Source organism: Scyliorhinus torazame, chromosome 8, assembly GCF_047496885.1.
Source record: "Scyliorhinus torazame isolate Kashiwa2021f chromosome 8, sScyTor2.1, whole genome shotgun sequence".
Classification (NCBI taxonomy): domain Eukaryota; kingdom Metazoa; phylum Chordata; class Chondrichthyes; order Carcharhiniformes; family Scyliorhinidae; genus Scyliorhinus; species Scyliorhinus torazame.
The window spans coordinates 280746296-280767068 of NC_092714.1; the positions used below are offsets into that span (position 1 = coordinate 280746296).

General features: G+C 51.8%; 1 protein-coding gene across 2 annotated transcripts in view; it reads right to left on the bottom strand.

Moving 5' to 3' along the window:
* LOC140428684 (short transient receptor potential channel 4-associated protein-like) overlaps window positions 1–20329 on the bottom strand; it is a 140874-nt gene extending 120545 nt beyond the window's left edge. For both annotated transcript variants that reach the window (XM_072515416.1, XM_072515415.1), the window contains exon 1: window positions 20180–20329. In XM_072515416.1, the coding sequence (XP_072371517.1) occupies window positions 20180–20305 (126 nt within the window). In that variant the 5' untranslated portion in view covers window positions 20306–20329. The remainder of the gene's footprint in view (window positions 1–20179) is intronic.
* Window positions 20330–20773: the final 444 nt, after the last annotated feature.

Sequence of the window (20773 nt, forward strand, 5' to 3'; positions counted from 1 at the left end):
GAGCACACGCAGGGACGCACCCTTGAGGAAATATCGTTAAAACTTCCAGGCCACTTAGGCGCGCAGGCAGCAGAGCTCGCGGCCATCAAGTATATAGTGGAACATCCAGATTCCTTCTCCAGCCCAGCAGACATATACTCGGACAGCCTCTGTGTCTGCCACAGCCTCACGGAATTCCTGCCCCTGTGGAAAGCAAGAGGATTTGTTTCCGCAGACGGGAAACCCCTTCCCTCAGCCCCATTGCTCCGTCATATTTTAGAGAGAGTGCCCAGAACAGGACTTTTGGGATAATCAAAGTTCGCAGTCACCATCGTTCCTCCCCCCCCTGGAAATGTGAAAGCCGACGCACTGGCTAAGGCAGGTTCCAGACGTGGACATTTTTGGACACCCCCCCCCCCCCCCCCCCCGAAAGCACACCAGAGAGTGCAGTTCAGGTCTCTCAAAGATAGAGGATCTAGTGGAGGCCCAGAAGCAGGACGGCAATCTCAGGGAGATTGTAAAAGGAAAATATCCAGCTCCCTATGAGAGATTCAGAAATGCACTGACCCACATGACGGTGTTAAAAGACACCCTTTATGTGGTTCCTGAACAGGACAGGAATCAACTGATTTGTTTATTCCATGACGTTCATGGACATCAGGGAATCGATCCTACTACAGCCCACCTCAGGCAGCTCTGTTGGTGGCCGAATTTAAAGGATGATGTAAATCACTACATCGAGAATTGTCTTATCTGCGCCCAGAATAATCCGGACAGATATGCCAAAAAGGCTCAATTTAGCCACAACCGACCCGTTAATGGCCCCTGGACTAACCTCCAGATTGATTTTATAGGACCATTGCCCCCTTGCAGGAATGGCTATAAATATGTACTTGTGGTAATTGACACATTTACGAAATGGGTGGAAGCATTCCCAGCCCGCACAAACACTGCAAAAACCACAGCCAAGATTTTGACCCACCACATCTTTACAAGATGGGGACTCCCCCGCAGCATTGAATCAGACCAAGGTTCCCATTTTACGGGACGTGTCATGCAGAACGTGCTCACGATATTTGGCATCACCCAAAAATTCCACATAGCATACCACCCACAGTAGAGTGGTATCGTGGAGCGCATGAATCGGACCCTAAAAATCACCCTCAGAAAAATGGTCCAGCAAAACATCACTTGGGACTCAGTCCTCCCTTTTGCGCTGATGTTTTTGCGTAACACAATTTCAACTTCCACAGATTACACCCCACACACTCATGACCGGACGCCCCATGAAAGACACAGAATTTTTATTAGGTTTAGATTTGACCAGCCCCGAAGTGACGGCCCTCACACACAAAAAAGCAGTACAGCAATTAGTTGAAAATGTGAAAACTGCTCAGCTAGCAGTCGCAGTAAAATTGGGCACAAGGAAGAAACAGAGCAAGGCTTGTTTCGACAAGACAGTGCATGCGACTGAGTGCAGTATATGACAGCAAGTCATGCTCTCCGTATATAACCCCAGCACATTCCCGTCACCAAAATACTTGGGTCCGTACTCCATTGCGGACAAAGTAAGCCCCTCCGTATATAAAATAAAGTATCCCAACGGTAAGACTGCGTGGTTCCATATCAACCAGCTGAAGGCATATAGAACACAGTCTAACCACGCACACCATGTCATGCTCGACGCAGCACACCACGCCCCGCCCACAGCCAACGTAACCCTACCATCCCCCAACACGTCCAGCCCAGCCACGGACTCGACCTCGACTCCACCCCCAAAATATACACTCCGCCCCGGAACGCCCACAGACTGCAGCAGCAGAGACAGCGACTGTGACTCAGACGATAGCCACAGCACGCCGCCCTACTATCCCCATGCAACAAGACCCACACCCAGCGAATCAGACTACGATCCGAGTGATCCCTTCATGATCACTTTCCGAAATAAACCCCACCAAAACTACCATGACGACCCCGATTCTGTCCCCAGACAACTAGACACCAACTATTGGCACTGAGATAACTCGTTCCGACTCGTCCACAACGACGAGAGAGACCCCACCTCACACCACGCAGCCCTTTCAGCCCTGATACACTCAAGAGTTTGGCACCCGGGAGAAGATGACGACCTTGGGTCTGACTCCCAAACAGAGAACCCCTTTGCGACCCTGTTCGCAACCGAGAACTGAGGTGTCCAGATGATGTTTTGAAGGAACCGCTTGGGAGAATGGTGTCCTTTCTGATGGAACCTGCAGCATGGTTTATATTGTTTGTAAGTTTGTTAAATGTTGTTGGTCAGACCAGAATTTTTTTTTTTTTTTTTTTTTTTTACGGCCCCACGCCTTTTCAGCCGAAACCTCTGTGGACTTGCCCACAGAGACTCACTATTGCCAGACGCTAGTTCAGCGGAACTAGCTGGTCTGCAGAAACTTGTTCAGGTACCAGACGCCCGTTCGTAACTGGCCTTCTGGTTCAAAGGAAAGAACCACGACTGCAGCCCCACCACGATGACTACATTTCTTGCCGGTTGCTCAGGCAGTGGAGAAACGGCTTGGGACCCGCCCTGCCTGGGAACCCCCCCCTCTGGTCAGCTACGCTCGGGTAGGAGAGACACGGCATTGGTAGCCGTCCTACCCGGGGACTCCATCCAACTCTTACCCATCGCGGCCCATACACACGTCATTTTGGAAATTTAAGTTCAAAAAGTTTTGTTTTGTTGCAAGTAACCCTTAGGTTGCCACCCCATGCTATTTACATCCTGAAACATTTGGATGATAAATTGCACAGTCTGCGAGACAGCTCGCACTGTTCATTATTTGGAAGTGTGGCTTGTCCTAAAATTTGATTTTTGGAAAAAAGAAATGAGGGAGTCACACATAGTGACCAATTATAAAGGGAGTAATTGGCACTAAAGGACAGACTATCGTACGAGATGTTAAACCAAGATAATTACAGACACTATGCTGGTTTCCACAGAACTCCAGAACCGGAGAAGAAAAGGAAAGAAAAGAAGAAGCACCATGAGGACATCCTCCGCATGGCTTATCCTTATGGACATTTGGTTGCGAGCGAACACAAACCCCATGACCTCAAGCCCCCCAGCCGTTAATGTTTCACTTCCCCACAGTACCCAGAGCCCAGTCACCAGCGACACTACACCATCTTGGTGTGCCAGGTTTATAACCTGGTACTCCCTGTCCTATGTAATAGAAACCTTACTGGTATTAGCGATACTCTGCTGCATCGTGCAGACTATGCGTCTAAGGAAATGGAGAAGGAGAGCCTACCACGCTCGAACCCCGGTATATAGGATCAGATCCCCTATTTTCGGATACGACCAGACCCCCACGATCTATAATACAGAGCATTCATTTGCGTTTTGTCAATAAAGAAATGTTCAGAATATTCATGAGCAATTGTACGATCCTGAGCTTGACTGCCAAGCCAGGAAAACTGTGTATAAACTGCTATGATTTTGGTGTATGGTTGAGGAAGTTAGAATAATTAAATATTTAAGTGAGTGTAGTGCATTAATAATAGTTAGAGGTTCCCAGTTTATTGTTTTGTAATGCATGTCCCGGTTTGACATCGCGCCCCTTAGAATTGTCAGTTTAAACATTTTTTTTTTTTTTTTTTTGCATAGTTATGGTCAGCGTAGAGGCCATGAAAGAAGTGCCCCCCAGGTCAGGGAATGGAAAGCAACATAGTTATGTGATCCTTCACGCTTCGCGTTAGGATCATGAGGGAATGTAGCCAGTTAAAATGGCCAACTCCCGATTCAAAATGGCGAACGGCAAAGGCTGATGGGAAAGTCAGCCAACAAGACTAAAACCAGCAGCTGCAGGTTGGCTGTGTATTTACCTCTGGAAAGGCCAGACAATATCGATACCAGCAACCATCAGCATAACAAAGCAACAGCCATCTGCATACCGATGAGCAATCCCCGGGAACAATAAGCAACATCTGGACACACAAAGCAAAACCAGACTCTTCGGCGCCAGCAGGAGCCTACACAAAGGAGGTGAACGAGCACCTCAAGACCGCCCCTCGATCAGGGAACCGCTCCAGTATTGGAGAAAATCGAACCAAGCGATTGGGACGAAGTCCAATCACTTGGGACCAGGTACAGGGTCTGTCCCAAAAGGCGGGAAGCCCCTGGGGACTATAAGAGTTACGCCCCAAGTTCAAATCGCTCTCTTCGCCTGCCCTTCACCTGCTCTTCACTCTCTTCTTCCTGCCCGGGTCACCCAGCAACAAGAACCAACATTGACCGTGACCGGTGCAGTGAAGACCGACAATCGTAAGTCTTAATTCAACGCTCGCTACAAGATAGGCGCTCCTAGCTACCCTGGTGGGCCAGTCCAAAATTAAGTATAGGCCTGATAGTTATAGAAGTAGCTTAGACGTAGAATTTGTGCATGAGTAGCGATTACTACATATAATAAATGTGCTTTGATTTAAATCTTACTAAATCGGTGTATTGGATTATTGATCATGACTCGGACTTGAACCTCATGGCGGTATCATAAAGACACCTGGCGACTTGAGAGCAAAGGTAATAAAACAGAGCAATTGAACCAAGGCAAAGTTAGCAACACTGTGCTGTACTTTTCTTTGTTGTTCTAAAATATCAGCCATTATTGAATGGCGGAGCAGACTCGATGGGCCAAGTGGCCTAATTCTGCTCTGATGTCTCATGGTCTGAGACTTGAGTATTAACCTGCAAAACCTTTCAAAACATGCCAACGGCAGGTGGTAGCTCCTGGCCAACTAAGCAGAGAACATCCCAAGCTGCAATCTCTGGCGACAGGCCAGCCACCTGTTCCAGGAAAAGCCTCGCTGTGGGAAATGAAAGTCTGCCTTCTGCACCACTCGGTGTGTGGAGAGACACAAGAAAGAACTCAATTAACAAGAGGTTATTATCTGCACGGATCTGTGCTGGGACCTTGATTCACCATATTTATTAATTACTTGGATAAAGGGGATATCGAAGTTTGCCTTGACAAATATAATCAATGCTGTCACATTGTGGGATGGAAGCATAAAATGAGATTATAGATGAAGTGAATGAACAGAATGGTGGATTATGGATTATGGTAGCAAAAGCTATCTTTTAAAATATTGAAAAGCTCGAAACAGCAGGGGTATAAGAGACATTAGGGGCCAGGTATACAGGTTATTAAAATGTCGTGGGCAGATTCAGAAAGTAATTAAAAAAGCTTATGGAAAGCGTAAATCGCGACATGGAGAATACAGGAGAGTAGAAGTTATGTTAAAGCTATACAAAGCCCTGTTAGAGCAGCCGGAGCTTTGGGTGTCACACCTCAGGAAGATATACTGAGTTTGGAGGGAGTGCACTTTACCAGAGATATGGACTCCAATGAAGAGGAGAGATTCTACAAGCTGAGGTTATATTCAACATACCATTGACAGCCAGCTCGGAGCAGGCAAAGAAGTGGCAAATGGAATACAATGTGGAAGAGTGTGAGGTTATGCACTTTGGAAGGAGGAATGGAGGCAGAGGATATTTTCTAAATGGGAAGGTGCTTAGGAAATCAGAAGCACAAAAGGGACTTGGAAGTCCTTGTTCACGATTCTCTTAAGTTTAAAGTGCAAGTTCAGTTGGCAGTTAGGAAGACAAATGCAACGTTAACATTCATGTCGAGAGAGCTAGAATCCAAGAGCAGGGATGTACCTCTGAGGCAATAGAAGGCTCTGGTCAGACCCCACTTGGAGTATTGTGAACAATTTTGGGCCCCGTATCTAAGGAAGGATGCGCTGGTCTTGGAAAGGGTCCAGAGGAGGTTCACAAGAATGATCCCTGGTCATTAGGGGCCTAATTCTGCTCCAATGTATTATGGTCTTCTGGAGCAGGCAGGCAGGCGGCTCGGAGATTGAGAGGTAATTTGGTGTCCACTGGTTGGGGGACTAGGATTGGGGACCGTTTAAAGATTGCCTGACCTGGCAAGGGTGTAATTAGGAGACACTTGTACACACAAGCCTGTTCAGAGTTCATAATCTTTTCCACAGACACGGATGCTGGGTTAACTGTGGAAACCAGAGTTTGACAGATTTTTGTTCAACAAAGATATTAAGGGCTCTGGAGCAAAGGTGGGTAAATGGAGTTTGGCCCTGGACCAACCATGATATCTCTCGGATTACCAAGACAAGCTCGGGAAAGGATTTGAACACAAGAATGAGAATTACAAATTTGATGCAATGTAGCTCTGTGATTACAGGTTGAACAGGACTTCTGCCTGATCAGTTTGGGACAGGACAGTCTTGCGTGAGCTTAATTTTACGAGGGTGGGAAGGTGGAAGACTATGCAGGAAAGCAGAAATCAAAAGAAAAGACTTACATTTATATGGCACCTTTTATGACCCCACAACAACCCAAGCACTTTACAGATAAAGCTGTATTCTCGAAATGCAGTCATTATAATGTTGGAAACACAGCAGTCAATTTACACACAAAGCTGCCACAGATTCATGACCAGGATAGTGGGGAGATCTCCCTTGCTCTTCATAAACATAGTGACATGAGATCTTTTACCTCGATTAGAGGGGGCAGACAAGGCTGAAGTATAAAGTTTCATCCATAATATGGCATTTCCACATTGCCGCCCTCCCTCAGTACTACACTGGATGCTGCCCTCTCTCGGTACTGCACTGGATGGGTGTTTGGGTGTTAAAGCGGGACCAACCCACAAACTGTGGACTCAAAATAAGAGAACACCCAACTGAAAGTAGAGATATCAACGGCAAGGATGAGAATTTCTGTTTCAGGTGAGATGGAATGGACAATTTTAAAGATGTGAAAGCACTTAGCAATGGAGAGGATAGGACATTTAGCTCAGGGTTAAGTGGAATACAGAGGCTGTGAAGAGTTGGCTCAGCTTCAGGTAGTGCAAGTGGAATGGAATCAATGCCAAGGGTATACAGTTTGTGATGGGAGCCAATTAACCTCCTAATGTTTAACTGGAAGTTACTGCAACTTGCCCAGGACTGGATGTCAGACAAGGAATCTGACAAAACAGCAACAATGGAAGGGTCAAGGCAGTGGTGGCAAGGTAAAGCTTGGTGCTATCAAGGTACATGGATGAGGAAATGGAGGTGGCCAATAGATCTTTGAACAACTTCATTACTCGAATCGGATTGTTATTACGGCCAACATACCATTTGCCTTCTTTACCACCCGAGGCACCTGCATGCTTATCTTCAGCAACTGGTGCCCACTGCTTTGGAAAAAGACCCGTCAATTCATACTCTTAGTTTCCTATCTGCCAATCAGTTTTCTATGCATCTCAATACACTACCCCTAATCCCATGCGCTTTTATTTTACACATTAATCTCTTATGCGGGACTTTGTCAAAAGCCTTCTGAAAGTCCAAATAGAACATAGAACATAGAACAATACAGCGCAGTACAGGCCCTTCAGCCCACGATGTTGCACCGAAACAAAAGCCATCTAACCTACACTATGCCATTATCATCCATATGTTTATCCAATAAACTTTTAAATGCCCTCAATGTTGGCGAGTTCACTACTGTAGCAGGTAGGGCATTCCACGGCCTCACTACTCTTTGCGTAAAGAACCCACCTCTGACCTATATCTATTACCCCTCAGTTTAAGGCTATGTCCCCTCGTGCCAGCCATTTCCATCCGCGGGAGGAGGCTCTCACTGTCCACCCTATCTAACCCCCTGATCATTTTGTATGCCTCTATTAAGTCTCCTCTTAACCTTCTTCGCTCCAACGAAAACAACCTCAAGTCCATCAGCCTTTCCTCATAAGATTTTCCCTCCATACCAGGCAACATCCTGGTAAATCTCCTCTGCACCGCTCCAAAGCCTCCACGTCCTTCCTATAATGCTGTGACCAGAACTGTACGCAATACTCCAAATGCGGCCGTACCAGAGTTCTGTACAGCTGCAACATGACCTCCCGACTCCGGAACTCAATCCCTCTACCAATAAAGGCCAACACTCCATAGGCCTTCTTCACAACCCTATCAACCTGGGTGGCAACTTTCAGGGATCTATGTACATGGACACCTAGATCCCTCTGCTCATCCACACTTCCAAGAACTTTACCATTAGCCAAATATTCCGCATTCCTGTTATTCCTTCCAAAGTGAATCACCTCACACTTCTCTACATTAAACTCCATTTGCCACCTCTCAGCCCAGCTCTGCAGCTTATCAATATCCCTCTGTAACCTGCTACATCCTTCCACACTATCGACAACACCACCGACTTTAGTATCGTCTGCAAATTTACTCACCCACCCTTCTGCGCCTTCCTCTAGGTCATTGATAAAAATGACAAACAGCAACGGCCCCAGAACAGATCCTTGTGGTACTCCACTTGTGACTGTACTCCATTCTGAACATTTCCCATCAACCACCACCCTCTGTCTTCTTTCAGCTAGCCAATTTCTGATCCAAATCTCTAAATCACCCTCAATCCCCAGCCTCCGTATTTTTTGCAATAGCCTACCGTGGGGAACCTTATCAAACGCTTTGCTGAAATCCATATACACCACATCAACTGCTCTACCCTCGTCTACCTGTTCAGTCACCTTCTCAAAGAACTCAATAAGGTTTGTGAGGCATGACCTACCCTTCATAAAGCCATGCTGACTATCCCTGATCATATTATTCCTATCTAGATGATTATAAATCTTGTCTCTTATAATCCCCTCCAAGACTTTACCCACTACAGACGTGAGGCTCACCGGTCTATAGTTGCCGGGGATGTCTCTGCTCCCCTTTTTGAACAAAGGGACCACATTTGCTCTCCTCCAGTCCTCTGGCACTATTCCTGTTGCCAATGATGACATAAAAATCAAAGCCAAAGGTCCAGCAATCTCTTCCCTGGCCTCCCAGAGAATCCTAGGAGCAATCCCATCAGGCCCCGGGGACTTATCTATTTTCAGCCTGTCCAGAATTGCCAACACCTCTTCCCTACATACCTCAATGCCATCTATTCTATTAGCCTGGGGCTCAGCATTCTCCTCCACAACATTATCTTTATCCTGAGTGAATACTGACAAAAAATATTCATTTAGTATCTCGCCTATCTCTTCAGACTCCACACACAATTTCACATCCCTGTCCTTGACTGGTCCTACTCTTTCCCTAATCATTCGCTTATTCCTGACATACCTATAGAAAGCTTTTGGGTTTTCCTTGATCCTTCCTGCCAAATACTTCTCTTGTCCCCTCCTTGCTCGTCTTAGCTCTCTCTTTAGATCCTTCCTCGCTACCTTGTAACTATCCATCGCCCCAACCGAAACTTCACACTTCATCTTCACATAGGCCTCCTTCTTCCTCTTAACAAGAGATTCCACTTCCTTGGTAAACCACGGTTCCCTCGCTCGACGCCTTCCTCCCTGTCTGACCGGTACATACTTATGAAGAACACGCAGTAGCTGATCCTTGAACAAGCCCCACTTATCCAGTGTGCCCAACACTTGCAGCCTACTTCTCCACCTTATCCCCCCCAAGTCACATCTAATGGCATCATAATTGCCCTTCCCCCAGCTATAACTCTTGCCCTGCGGTGTATACTTATCCCTTTCCATCATTAACGTAAACGTCACCGAATTGTGGTCACTGCCCCCAAAGTGCTCTCCTACCTCCAAATCCAACACCTGGCCTGGTTCATTACCCAAAACCAAATCCAACGTGGCCTCACCTCTTGTTGGCCTGTCAACATATTGTTTCAGGAAACCCTCCTGCACACACTGTACAAAAAACGACCCATCTAATGTACTCGAACTATATCTTTTCCAGTCAATATTTGGAAAGTTAAAGTCTCCCATAATAACTACCCTGTTACTTTCGCTCTTATCCAGGATCATCCTCGCCATCCTTTCCTCAACATCCCTAGAACTATTTGGAGGCCTACATATGCCACATCACCTGGCTTCCCCTCATCAACTTTACTAGTTATATCCTCGAAGAATTCCAATAAATTTGTGCTGACTTTGTCCGATTCTGCCACTATTTTCTAAGTGCTCTGCTATAAAATCTTAGATTTTTTCCCCCCCACTACCAATGTCTGGCTTACTGGTTTATAATTCCCCGTCTTCTCTCTAACTCTCTTTTTAAATAGTGGATTACCCTCCAATCTGCAGGAACTGTTCCAGTCTATAGAATCCTGGAAGATGACCACCAATGAATCCACTATTTCCAGGGCAACTTGCTCTTGTAGATTATCGAGCCCTGGGGAAATCTGAGAATTTCACAGCACAGATGGAATCCACTCTCCCTCCCACTTCATGCTCCAACCAGAAGCAACCCCAGCCTGCTGCTAAATTCAGTCCATCAGGTCAGTTATTCCTGTACTGGCGGTTTAAAGAACTATCCAATTTCATCCCAACCCCTACCTCTCATCATAACACTGAGAACTATGTCATCAACTGCATGTCCAACTGCCTGTTGAAAGTTCCCATGGAATCTGGTTCTCATTTCCCTCTAGGTCTTCTGCCAATTATTTTAAATTATGACCTCTGGTTTGAATCCATTTACCCGAGGTAACAGTTTCGCCCTTTGCACTAATCTACAAGTTTTTTCAGAACCTTCTGCGTTCTAAAGTGAACATTCCCAGATTCTCAATCTCTCCATGCAACTGAAATCCCTCATCCCAGGTTACAGTCTAGTTTTTTTTTTTAGATAAATGGCTTGGGAAGCAATTATAGTTTGATGTAGTGATTAAGAATTTATTCAACGGCTTCAGCTGGCACAGTGGGATTTGTTGCAGCTTCAGGGAATTAGTTACACCAAAGATTGGAGATAGATGGGTAACTGTAAGAGGGACTGGGAAGAAGCAGTCAGTGCAGGGATCCCCTGCGGTCGTTCCCCTGAGTAACAAGTATACCGCTTTGGATACTTGTGGGGGGGGGGACGACTTACCAGGGGTAAGCCATGGGGTACGGGCCTCTGGCACGGAGTCTGTCCCTGTTGCTCAGAAGGGAAGGGGGGAGAGGAGCAGAGCATTAGTAATTGGGGACTCGATAGTCACGGGCACAGATAGGAGATTTTGTGGGAGCGAGAGAGACTCACGTTTGGTATGTTGCCTCCCAGGTGCAAGGGTACATGATGTCTCGGATCGTGTTTTCCGGGTCCTTAAGGGGGAGGGGGAGCAGCCCCAAGTCGTGGTCCACATTGGCACTAACGACATAGGTAGGAAAGGGGACAAGGATGTCAGGCAGGCTTTCAGGGAGCTAGGATGGAAGCTCAGAACGAGAACAAACAGAGTTATCATCTCTGGGTTGTTGCCCGTGCCACGTGATAATGAGATGAGAAATAGGGAGAGAGAGCAATTAAACACGTGGCTACAGGGATGGTGCAGGCGGGAGGGATTCAGATTTCTGGATAACTGGGGCTCTTTCTGGGGAAGGTGGGACCTCTACAGACAGGATGGTCTACATCTGAATCAGAGGGGCACAAATATGTGGAGCTTGTTTAAGGAGCAGCTTCTGAGTGTTCTTGATAAGTACGTACCGGTCAGGCAGGGTGGAAGGCGTCGAGTGAGGGAACCGTGGTTTACCAAAGAAGTGGAATCTCTTGTTAAGAGGAAGAAGGAGGCCTATGTTAAGATGAGGAGTGAAGTTTCAGTTGGGGCGCTTGATAGTTACAAGGTAGCAAGGAAGGATCTAAAGAGAGAGCTAAGACGAGCAAGGAGGGGACACGAGAAGTATTTGGCAGGTAGGATCAAGGAAAACCCAAAAGCTTTCTATAGGTATGTCAGGAATAAAAGAATGACTAGGGTAAGAGTAGGGCCAGTCAAGGACAGGGATGGGAAGTTGTGTGTGGAGTCTGAAGAGATAGGCGAGATACTAAATGAATATTTTTCATCAGTATTCACTCAGGAAAAAGATAATGCTGTGGAGGAGAATGCGGAGACCCAGGCTATTAGAATAGATGGCATTGAGGTACGTAGGGAAGAGGTGTTGGCAATTCGGGACAGGCTGAAAATAGATAAGTCCCCAGGGCCTGATGGGATTTATCTTAGGACTCTCTGGGAAGCCAGGGAAGAGATTGCTGGGCCTTTGGCTTTGATTTTTATGTCATCATTGGCTACAGGAATAGTGCCAGAGGACTGGAGGATAGCAAATGTGGTCCCTTTGTTCAAGAAAGGGAGTAGAGACAACCCCGGCAACTATAGATCGGTGAGCCTCACGTCTGTTGTGGGTAAAGTCTTGGAGGGGATTATAAGAGACAAGATTTATAATCATCTAGATAGGAATAATATGATCAGGGATAGTCAGCATGGCTTTGTGAAGGGTAGGTCATGCCTCACAAACCTTATCGAGTTCTTTGAGAAGGTGACTGAACAGGTAGACAAGGGTAGAGCAGTTGATGTGGTGTATATGGATTTCAGTAAAGCGTTTGAGAAGGTTCCCCACGGTAGGCTATTGCAGAAAATACGGAGGCTGGGGATTGAGGGTGATTTAGAGATGTGGATCAGAAATTGGCTAGCTGAAAGAAGACAGAGGGTGGTGGTTGATGGGAAATGTTCAGAATGGAGTTCAGTTACAAGTGGCGTACCACAAGGATCTGTTCTGGGGCCGTTGCTGTTTGTCATTTTTATCAATGACCTAGAGGAGGGCGCAGAAGGGTGGGTGAGTAAATTTGCAGACGACACTAAAGTCGGTGGTGTTGTCGACAGTGCGGAAGGATGTAGCAGGTTACAGAGGGACATAGATAAGCTGCAGAGCTAGGCTGAGAGGTGGCAAATGGAGTTTAATGTAGAGAAGTGTGAGGTGATTCACTTTGGAAGGAATAACAGGAATGCGGAATATTTGGCTAATGGTAAAGTTCTTGGAAGTGTGGATGAGCAGAGGGATCTAGGTGTCCATGTACATAGATCCCTGAAAGTTGCCACCCAGGTTGATAGGGTTGTGAAGAAGGCCTATGGAGTGTTGGCCTTTATTGGTAGAGGGATTGAGTTTCGGAGTCATGAGGTCATGTTGCAGCTGTACAAAACTCTGGTACGGCCGCATTTGGAGTATTGCGTACAGTTCTGGTCACCGCATTATAGGAAGGACGTGGAAGCTTTGGAGCGGGTGCAGAGGAGATTTATCAGGATGTTGCCTGGTATGGAGGGAAAATCTTATGAGGAAAGGCTGATGGACTGGAGGTTGTTTTCATTGGAGAGAAGAAGGTTAAGAGGAGACTTAATAGAGGCATACAAAATGATCAGGGGGTTAGATAGGGTGGACAGTGAGAGCCTTCTCCCGCGGATGGAAATGGCTAGCACAAGGGGACATAGCCTTAAACTGAGGGGTAATAGATATAGGACAGAGGTCAGAGGTAGGTTCTTTTCGCAAAGAGTGGTGAGGCCTTGGAATGCCCTACCTGCAACAGTAGTGAACTCGCCAACATTGAGGGCATTTAAAAGTTTATTGGATAAGCATATGGATGATAATGGCATAGTGTAGGTTAGATGGCTTTTGTTTTTTGACTTCCCCATGTCGGTGCAACATCGTGGGCCGAAGGGCCTGTACTGCGCTGTATCGTTCTATGTTCTATGTTCTATACAACTTCCGATTGCAGCTATGCGGAGCTAAGTCGCACATTCGGCAGCTCCTGCTAAAAACTGACTTTTGGGCTCTTTTCAGGGCCCCCAACGGCATTTTATCGACCTTTCCCAGTGTGGGAAGGAGATTACAATAGTTCCCCAACAGTGTATGGTTTGGACCAGGAGCGCGGCAACTAAAAAAGGTGGTGGTTGAACCCAAAGAAGGTGCGAGGGAAGAAGAGCAAAAATGGCAGCGGGCGGGGACCAGGCAGCGTGGATGCAGTGGGCGCAGGAGGAGGGTATCCAGCGCTGCTTCAGGGAGATTAAAGCAGACCTGCTGGAGCCGATGAAGGCTTCTATCGACAAGCTGCTGGAGACCCAGACGGCCCAGGGGGGTGGCGATCCGCGAGGTCCGATAAAAGGTCTCCGACAACGAGGACGAGATCTTAGGCCTTGCGGTAAAGGTGGAGGCGCACCACAAGAAATGGCAGGAACGGTTCGAGGAGATGGAGAATCGGTCGAGGCGGAAGAATTTGCGGATTCTGGGCCTCCTGGAGGGGCTGGGGGGGGGGGGGGGGGAAGAGACGGGACGTGGGGGCCTATGTGGTCACCTTGCTAAACACGCTGATGGGACGGGGTCCTTCCAGGGGCCCATAGAGTGCTGGCGAGGAGGCCCAAGGCTAACGAGCCGCCGCAGGCAGTGTTGATGCGGTTTCATCAGTTCGCTGATCGAGAGTGCGTGCTCAGGTGGGTCAAGAAAGAGAGGAGCAGCAGGTGGGAGAATGCGGAGGTTCGAATATACCAGGACTGGAGTGCGGAGGTGGCGAAGAGGGCCGGGTACAATCGGGCGAAGGCGGTGCTGCACAGAAAGGGGGTGAAGTTTGGCATGCTGCAGCGGTGCGACTGTGGGTCACCTACAAAGACTGACACCGTTATTTTGAGTCTCCGGAGGAGGCGTGGACCTTTGTCCAGGCCGAGAAACTGGACACAAACTGAGGGTCGGGATGGGTGGTCGGGAATTGCTGTTGGGGTGTTACACTTTGAGGGGGGCCTTTGCTCTTATTTCTGTTTGGTTCGATGAGGGTGGCTAGGGTGGGTTGGGCATGGTTTTGGTTGGGTCGGTTGGGTGGGCTCTTGGAGGGGGGTAAGTAAATAGAGTAGGGGCGGATAGCCGGTAGGGGGGGGGGGGATGGGGCCCAGCGGGGGAGAGGGAGGCCCGAGTCGGGGGCGAGGGGACTGGGCCTGTAAAAGGAGCGTCGACAGAGGTGGCGGGGCCGGGCAGGTGGAAAGCACGGGCTTTTTCCCACGCTGAAGGCTGGAGGAGGCGGGGCCGGGGAAGCGAGGGTTGTTTCCCGCGCTTGGGATGGAAGGGGGATGCGGAGAGCCTGTGGATGGGCAATGGAGGAGGAGGGTATGTCCCACAATGGGAGGAGTCAAAGGAGAGGCGGAAGTAGCCAGGGTCAGCAGACTTGCGGGAGTGCAATGGGGGGAGTAAAGCAGCTAGGAGGGATCCTAGCTTTGGGGGGGGGGGGGGGGGGGGAAGAGAACCGGGTTGCTGCTGCTAGGGTCAAGGGTGAGCTGGAGCGAGTCGAGGGGGTTGGGACGGGGGTCTGCTGCCGTGAGGAACGGGCCGGGCGTGGAGTGCGGGCGCGTGGCTGGCCAAGGAGGGGTTATGGCTAGTCGGCGGGGGAGGGGGGCTGGTAGCCCCCCGATCCGGCTGATAACCTGGAATGTAAGGGGACTGAACGGGCCATTCAAGCGGGCCCGGGTGTTCGCGCACCTGAAGGCGGATGTGGTCATGCTCCAGGAGACACACCTGAAGTGGCAGACCAGGTAAGACTGAGGAAGGGGTGGTTAGGTCAGGTGTTTCACTCAGGATTGGATGCCAAAAATCGGGGGATGGCAATCTTGGTGAGAAAGAAGGTGTCGTTCGAGGCTTCGAGCATTGTGACAGACAATGGCGGCAGGTATGTAATGGTAAATGGTAAGCTGCAAGGGGAGAGGGTGGTGCTGGTCAATGTGTATGCCCCCAACTGGAATGATGCGGGTTTTATGCGGTGCATGTTGGGTCGGATCCCGGACTTGGAAGTGGGGGGCCTGATAAAGGGGGGGGGGGGGGGGCAGCGCCTGATGTGGCACTTGGAGGTGGGGCTGTTGGCGGACGAGGAGGTGAGTGAGCGGGTCCAAGGAAGCATAGAGAGATACCTGGAGGCCAACGATAACGGGGAGGTCTGAGTGGGGATAGTATGGGAGGCGCTGGTCAGGGGAGAGTTGATCTCCATTAGGGCCCACAAGGAGAGGAGGGAGCAGGGGAGGGGGGGGGGGGGGGGGGGGGGGGGGGGAGATGGTGAGGGTAGACAGGAGGTATGCGGAGGTGCCGGAGGTGGGACTGTTGAGTATGAGGCGTAGCCTCCAGGCCGAATTGAACCTGTTGACCACCAGGAAGGCGGAGGTGCAGTTTAGGAAGGACAGGGGACGATTTAGGAGTATGGGGAAAAGGCAAATCGGATGCTGGCGCATCAGCTTCGGAAGCGGGACACAGCTAGGGAGATCGGGGGAGTTAAGGATAGGGGAGGGAGTGTGGTGCGGAGTGGGGTTGACATCAATGGGGTCTTCAGGAACTTTTATGAGGAATTGTATCGGTCCGAGCCCCCAAGGGAGGAGGGAGGGAAGGGCCGCTTTCTGGACCAAGTGAGGTTCCCGAAGGTGGAGGAGGGACTGGTAGTGGGAATGGGGGCCCCGATTGGGCTGGAGGAGCTGGCCAAAGGGATAGGGAGCATGCAGGCGGGGAAGGCACCGCGGCCGGATGGTTTCCCGGTCGAATTTTACAAGAAATATGTGGACCTGTTGCTCGTTAGGACCTTCAATGTGGCAAGGGAGGGAGGGGCTTTACCCCCAACGATGTCCCGGGCACTGATCTCCTTGATCCTGAAGCGGAAAAGGATCCCCTGCAGTGTGGGTCTTACAGGCCGATTTCGTTGTTAAATGTAGATGCCAAGGTGCTGGCGAAGGTCTTAGCTACGAGAATTGAGGATTGTGTGCCGCAGGTGATCCATGAAGACCAGACGGGATTCGTGAAGTAGAGGCAGTTGAACGCGAATGTGCAGAGGCTCCTGAACGTTATTATGATGCCGGCGAGGGAGGGAGAGGCGGAGATAGTGGTGGCGATGGACGCTGAGAAGGCCTTCAATAGGGTAGAGTGGGGGTACTTGTGGGAGGTGAAGGGGTTCGGGTTTGGGGAGGGGTTTGTCAGGTGGGTTAGGCTGTCGTACGAGGTCCCAATGGCAAGTGTGGCCACGAACAAGAGGAGGGCGGAGTACTTTCGGTTGCATCGAGGGATGGGGCAGGAAAAACCCCTGCTGGGGGGCTGGCACTGCCCAACCTCTGTGGGTACTACAGGGCCACCAATGCGGCGATGGTGCGCAAGTGGGTGATGGAGGGGGAGGGGGTTGCATGGAACAGGCTGGAGACAGCATCTTGTGAGGGTTCGCATCTGGAGGCGCTGGCAACGGCGCTGCTCCCTCCAATGAGGTATACCACAAGCCCGGTAGTGGCAGCTACCCTCACAATCTGGGGGCAGTGGAGGCAGCACCGGGGGGGGGGGGGGGGGGGGGGGGGGGGGGTGAACTGGAGAAGTACAGGCTCCCCCTGGGGAACACCTTCAGATATTTACAGGTAAGGGCGTTTGCCAGGTGGCAAGTGGTGGAATTCCCGCGACTGCTGCCACGCACAGTACAGGATGCTCTCCGGGGGGGGGTTTGGAGTGGGGAAGATCTCGGAAACTTACCAGGTGATGCAGGAGGAGGCCTCGATGGTGGATTTGAAAGGTAAGTGGGAGGAGGAGTTGGGAGAGGAGATCGAAGAGGGGACGTGGGCAGATGCCCTAGGGAGGGTGAACTCTTCCTCGCAGTGCGCGAGGCTCAGCCTCATACAGTTTAAGGTGCTGCACACGGCACATGACCGGGACAAGGATGAGCCGGTGTCAGGGGTGGTAGGATCCAGGGTCAAGCCGGGCTGGCGGCTCGCAATTTTTGGGGTTGCAGGGGAGCCGGGAGTGCAGGAGGCGAAAGAGGCCGGTATTCTGGCCTTTGCGTCCCTGGTAGCCCAGCGAAGGATTCTTCTTCAGTGGAGGGACGAGAGGCCCCCAAGCGTGGAATCCTGGATCAACGATATGGCAGGGTTTATTAAATTGGAGGGGGTGAAATTTGCCTTAAGGGGATCGGTGGTTCTTTCCATTCTTGGACCTCCTGGCAGAACGGTAGACAATGATCAGTAGCAGCAGCAACCAGGGGGGGGGGCTCTATTTTATTTTTGTTTATTTACCCTGGGGGATCGGAGGGAGTGTATATATTTGCTATGTTTGCTTTGAGTTAACTCGGGGTGTTAATTTATTATTTATGTATAGGGGGAGGGGGGCACGGTGGTTGTTTTGCATTTAATTTTATTGGGTTTCTTTTTCATTCTGTTGATATTTTGTGACAACCCTAATAAAAATTTTTTAAAGCATGGTAGATATCAACCTCGCGGAAGCCAGAGGATTATTTCTGGGATGTTGAGACAAACACAGTGAGCGTTTCTTGTGCTAGCACACACTGAACCTCCTGGTACCTGGAAGGAAACATCCTCCCTAAAAGAATACCATCGGCTGACAACTAACCAAGCACAGGACCTCAAATAAAAATGCAAACTTGTAAACCCCAGAGCCCATACAGGAATACAGTCCACTTACAAACTGACAACAGCTCCACCTCTCAATGGCATACCTCCCGGTTGACTACAAACATCACTGACTGCATCCTGATAACTGACTCGAGTGGTGAAATCTCTTCCAATCTAGTAACTAAGTAAATCTCAAGACCTTGGCATCCTAAAGTGTGGTGCACAGAATGGGATATTTTAGCTGCAGTCTATCATAAGATTCCATGATTCTATAGTAAGGTGGTCATTTTTAGCACTGCAAAGTTACGGTTAAAGGCAAAATACCACTGGTGCTGGAAATCTAAAATAAAAACTGAAAATGGCTCAAAAAGCCCAACAGGTTTGGCAGCCACTGTGGAAAGAGATACAGAGTTAACGTAAAAATTGAGTTCGGCTTCCTTTTATTATAGAAACACAGAATGGTTAAAGCACAGGAGGCGGTCAGCCAGCCTGTTTCGTCTGTGTTGCCTCCCTGCAAAAGCAAATTTTTTTTTTTTTTTGCACACCAGTGAGGGAATAGGATTAGAAATTAAGGTGCACAATGTTTCCAACAGTAAAATTCTGAGCTCTTCCCAACATTTGCTGATTGGACAGGCCGCTGAGGGGGGGGCTGCTGGCTGGGGGAGGAGCTGCTGGGGGGGGGGGGAGCTGCTGGGGGGGGGGGGGGGGAAGAGCTGCTGGGGGGGGGGGGGGGGGAGAGCTGCTGGGGGGGGGGGGGGGGGAGAGCTGCTGGGGGGGGGGGGGGGGGGGAGAGCTGCTGGGGGGGGGGGGGGGGGGGAGAGCTGCTGGGTGGGGGGGGGGAGAGCTGCTGGGGGGGGGGGGGGAGAGCTGCTGGGGGGGGGGGGGGGGGAGGGCTGCTGGGGGGGGGGGGGGGGGAGGGCTGCTGGGGGGGGGGGGGAGGGCTGCTGGGGGGGGGGGGAGCTGCTGGGGGGGGGGGGGAGCTGCTGGGGGGGGGGGGAGCTGCTGGGGGGGGGGGAGCTGCTGGGGGGGGGGGGAGCTGCTGGGGGGGGGGAGCTGCTGGGGGGGGAGAGCTGCTGGGGGGGGGGGAGCTGCTGCTGGGGGTGGGGAGCTGCTGGGGGGGGGAGCTGCTGGGGGGGGGGAGCTGCTGGGGGGGGGGGAGCTGCTGGGGGGGGGGGAGCTGCTGGGGGGGGGGGAGCTGCTGGGGGGGGGGAGCTGCTGGGGGGGGGGGGAGCTGCTGGGGGGGGGGGAGCTGCTGGGGGGGGGGGGGAGCTGCTGGGGGGGGGGGGGAGCTGCTGGGGGGGGGGAGCTGCTGGGGGGGGGGAGCTGCTGGGGGGGGGGGGGAGCTGCTGGGGGGGGGGGGGGGAGCTGCTGGGGGGGGGGGAGCTGCTGGGGGGGGGAAGCTGCTGGGGGGGGGGAAGCTGCTGGGGGGGGGAAGCTGCTGGGGGGGGGGGGGAGAGCTGCTGTGGGGGGGGAGCTGCTGTGGGGGGGGGAGCTGCTGGGGGGGGGGGGGAGCTGCTGGGGGGGGGGGAGCTTCTGGGGGGGGGAGCTGCTGGGGGGGGGGAGCTGCTGGGGGGGGGAGCTGCTGGGGGGGGGGAGCTGCTGGGGGGGGGGGGAGCTGCTGGGGGGGGGGGAGCTGCTGGGGGGGGGGGAGCTGCTGGGGGGGGGGGAGCTGCTGGGGGGGGGGGAGCTGCTGGGGGGGGGGAGCTGCTGGGGGGGGGAGCTGCTGTGGGGGGGGGGGAGCTGCTGGGGGGGGGGGGGGGAGCTGCTGGGGGGGGGGGGGCTGCTGGGGGGGGGAGCTGCTGGGGGGGGGGGGAGCTGCTGGGGGGGGGGGCAGTGGTTCTGGGGGGGGGGGGGGTTACTCTCAGATGAGCGAGGATGGAGAGCGGCGGAGGGGCCTCCTGGCCGCAGCCGGGTTGAAGCGGTGAGAATGGGGAGAGGCTGTCGGCGCTGAGAGAGGGATTGCGGCCGGAGAGGTTCCCGGTGAGTCAGCTCCCGCCGTCCCGGGCCTACCTGTGAGACCCTGGTGGGCCCGCACCCCGTGTAACGGCCGTGCTGCAACCGGGGGACGATGTTCTGCGCTCGGCGGGAGCGGGAAGCGGCGCCGAGAATCTCCGGATACCCGGCAGCGGCCGCCATTGCCTCACAACGGACAACAGCCACCCTGCCCCATACGCCGCGGTTATTGGCCCAACCCAAACCCACCCCGCCCCGTCCGTCGCTGCCATTGGCCCAACCCAAACCCATCCCGCCCCGTCCGCCGCTGCCATTGGCCCAACCCAAACCCATCCCGCCCCGTCCGCCGCTGCCATTGGCCCAATCCAAACCCACCCCGCCCCATCCGCCGCTGCCATTCGCCCAATCCAAACCCACCCCGCCCCATCCGCCGCTGCCATTGGCCCAATCCAAACCCACCCCGCCCCATCAGGCGCTGCCATTGGCTCAATCCAAACCCACCTGGCCCCCATCCGCAGCTGCTATTGGATAGCAGGCGGCCACTCCGCCCATCCTGTCTATACTAGCCCTCTGCTTTACCGCCATTCCCCGGAACATTTCAACTCACCCAAAGCCCTGAACTTTGTGAAAATATTTTATTGAAGGGAATTT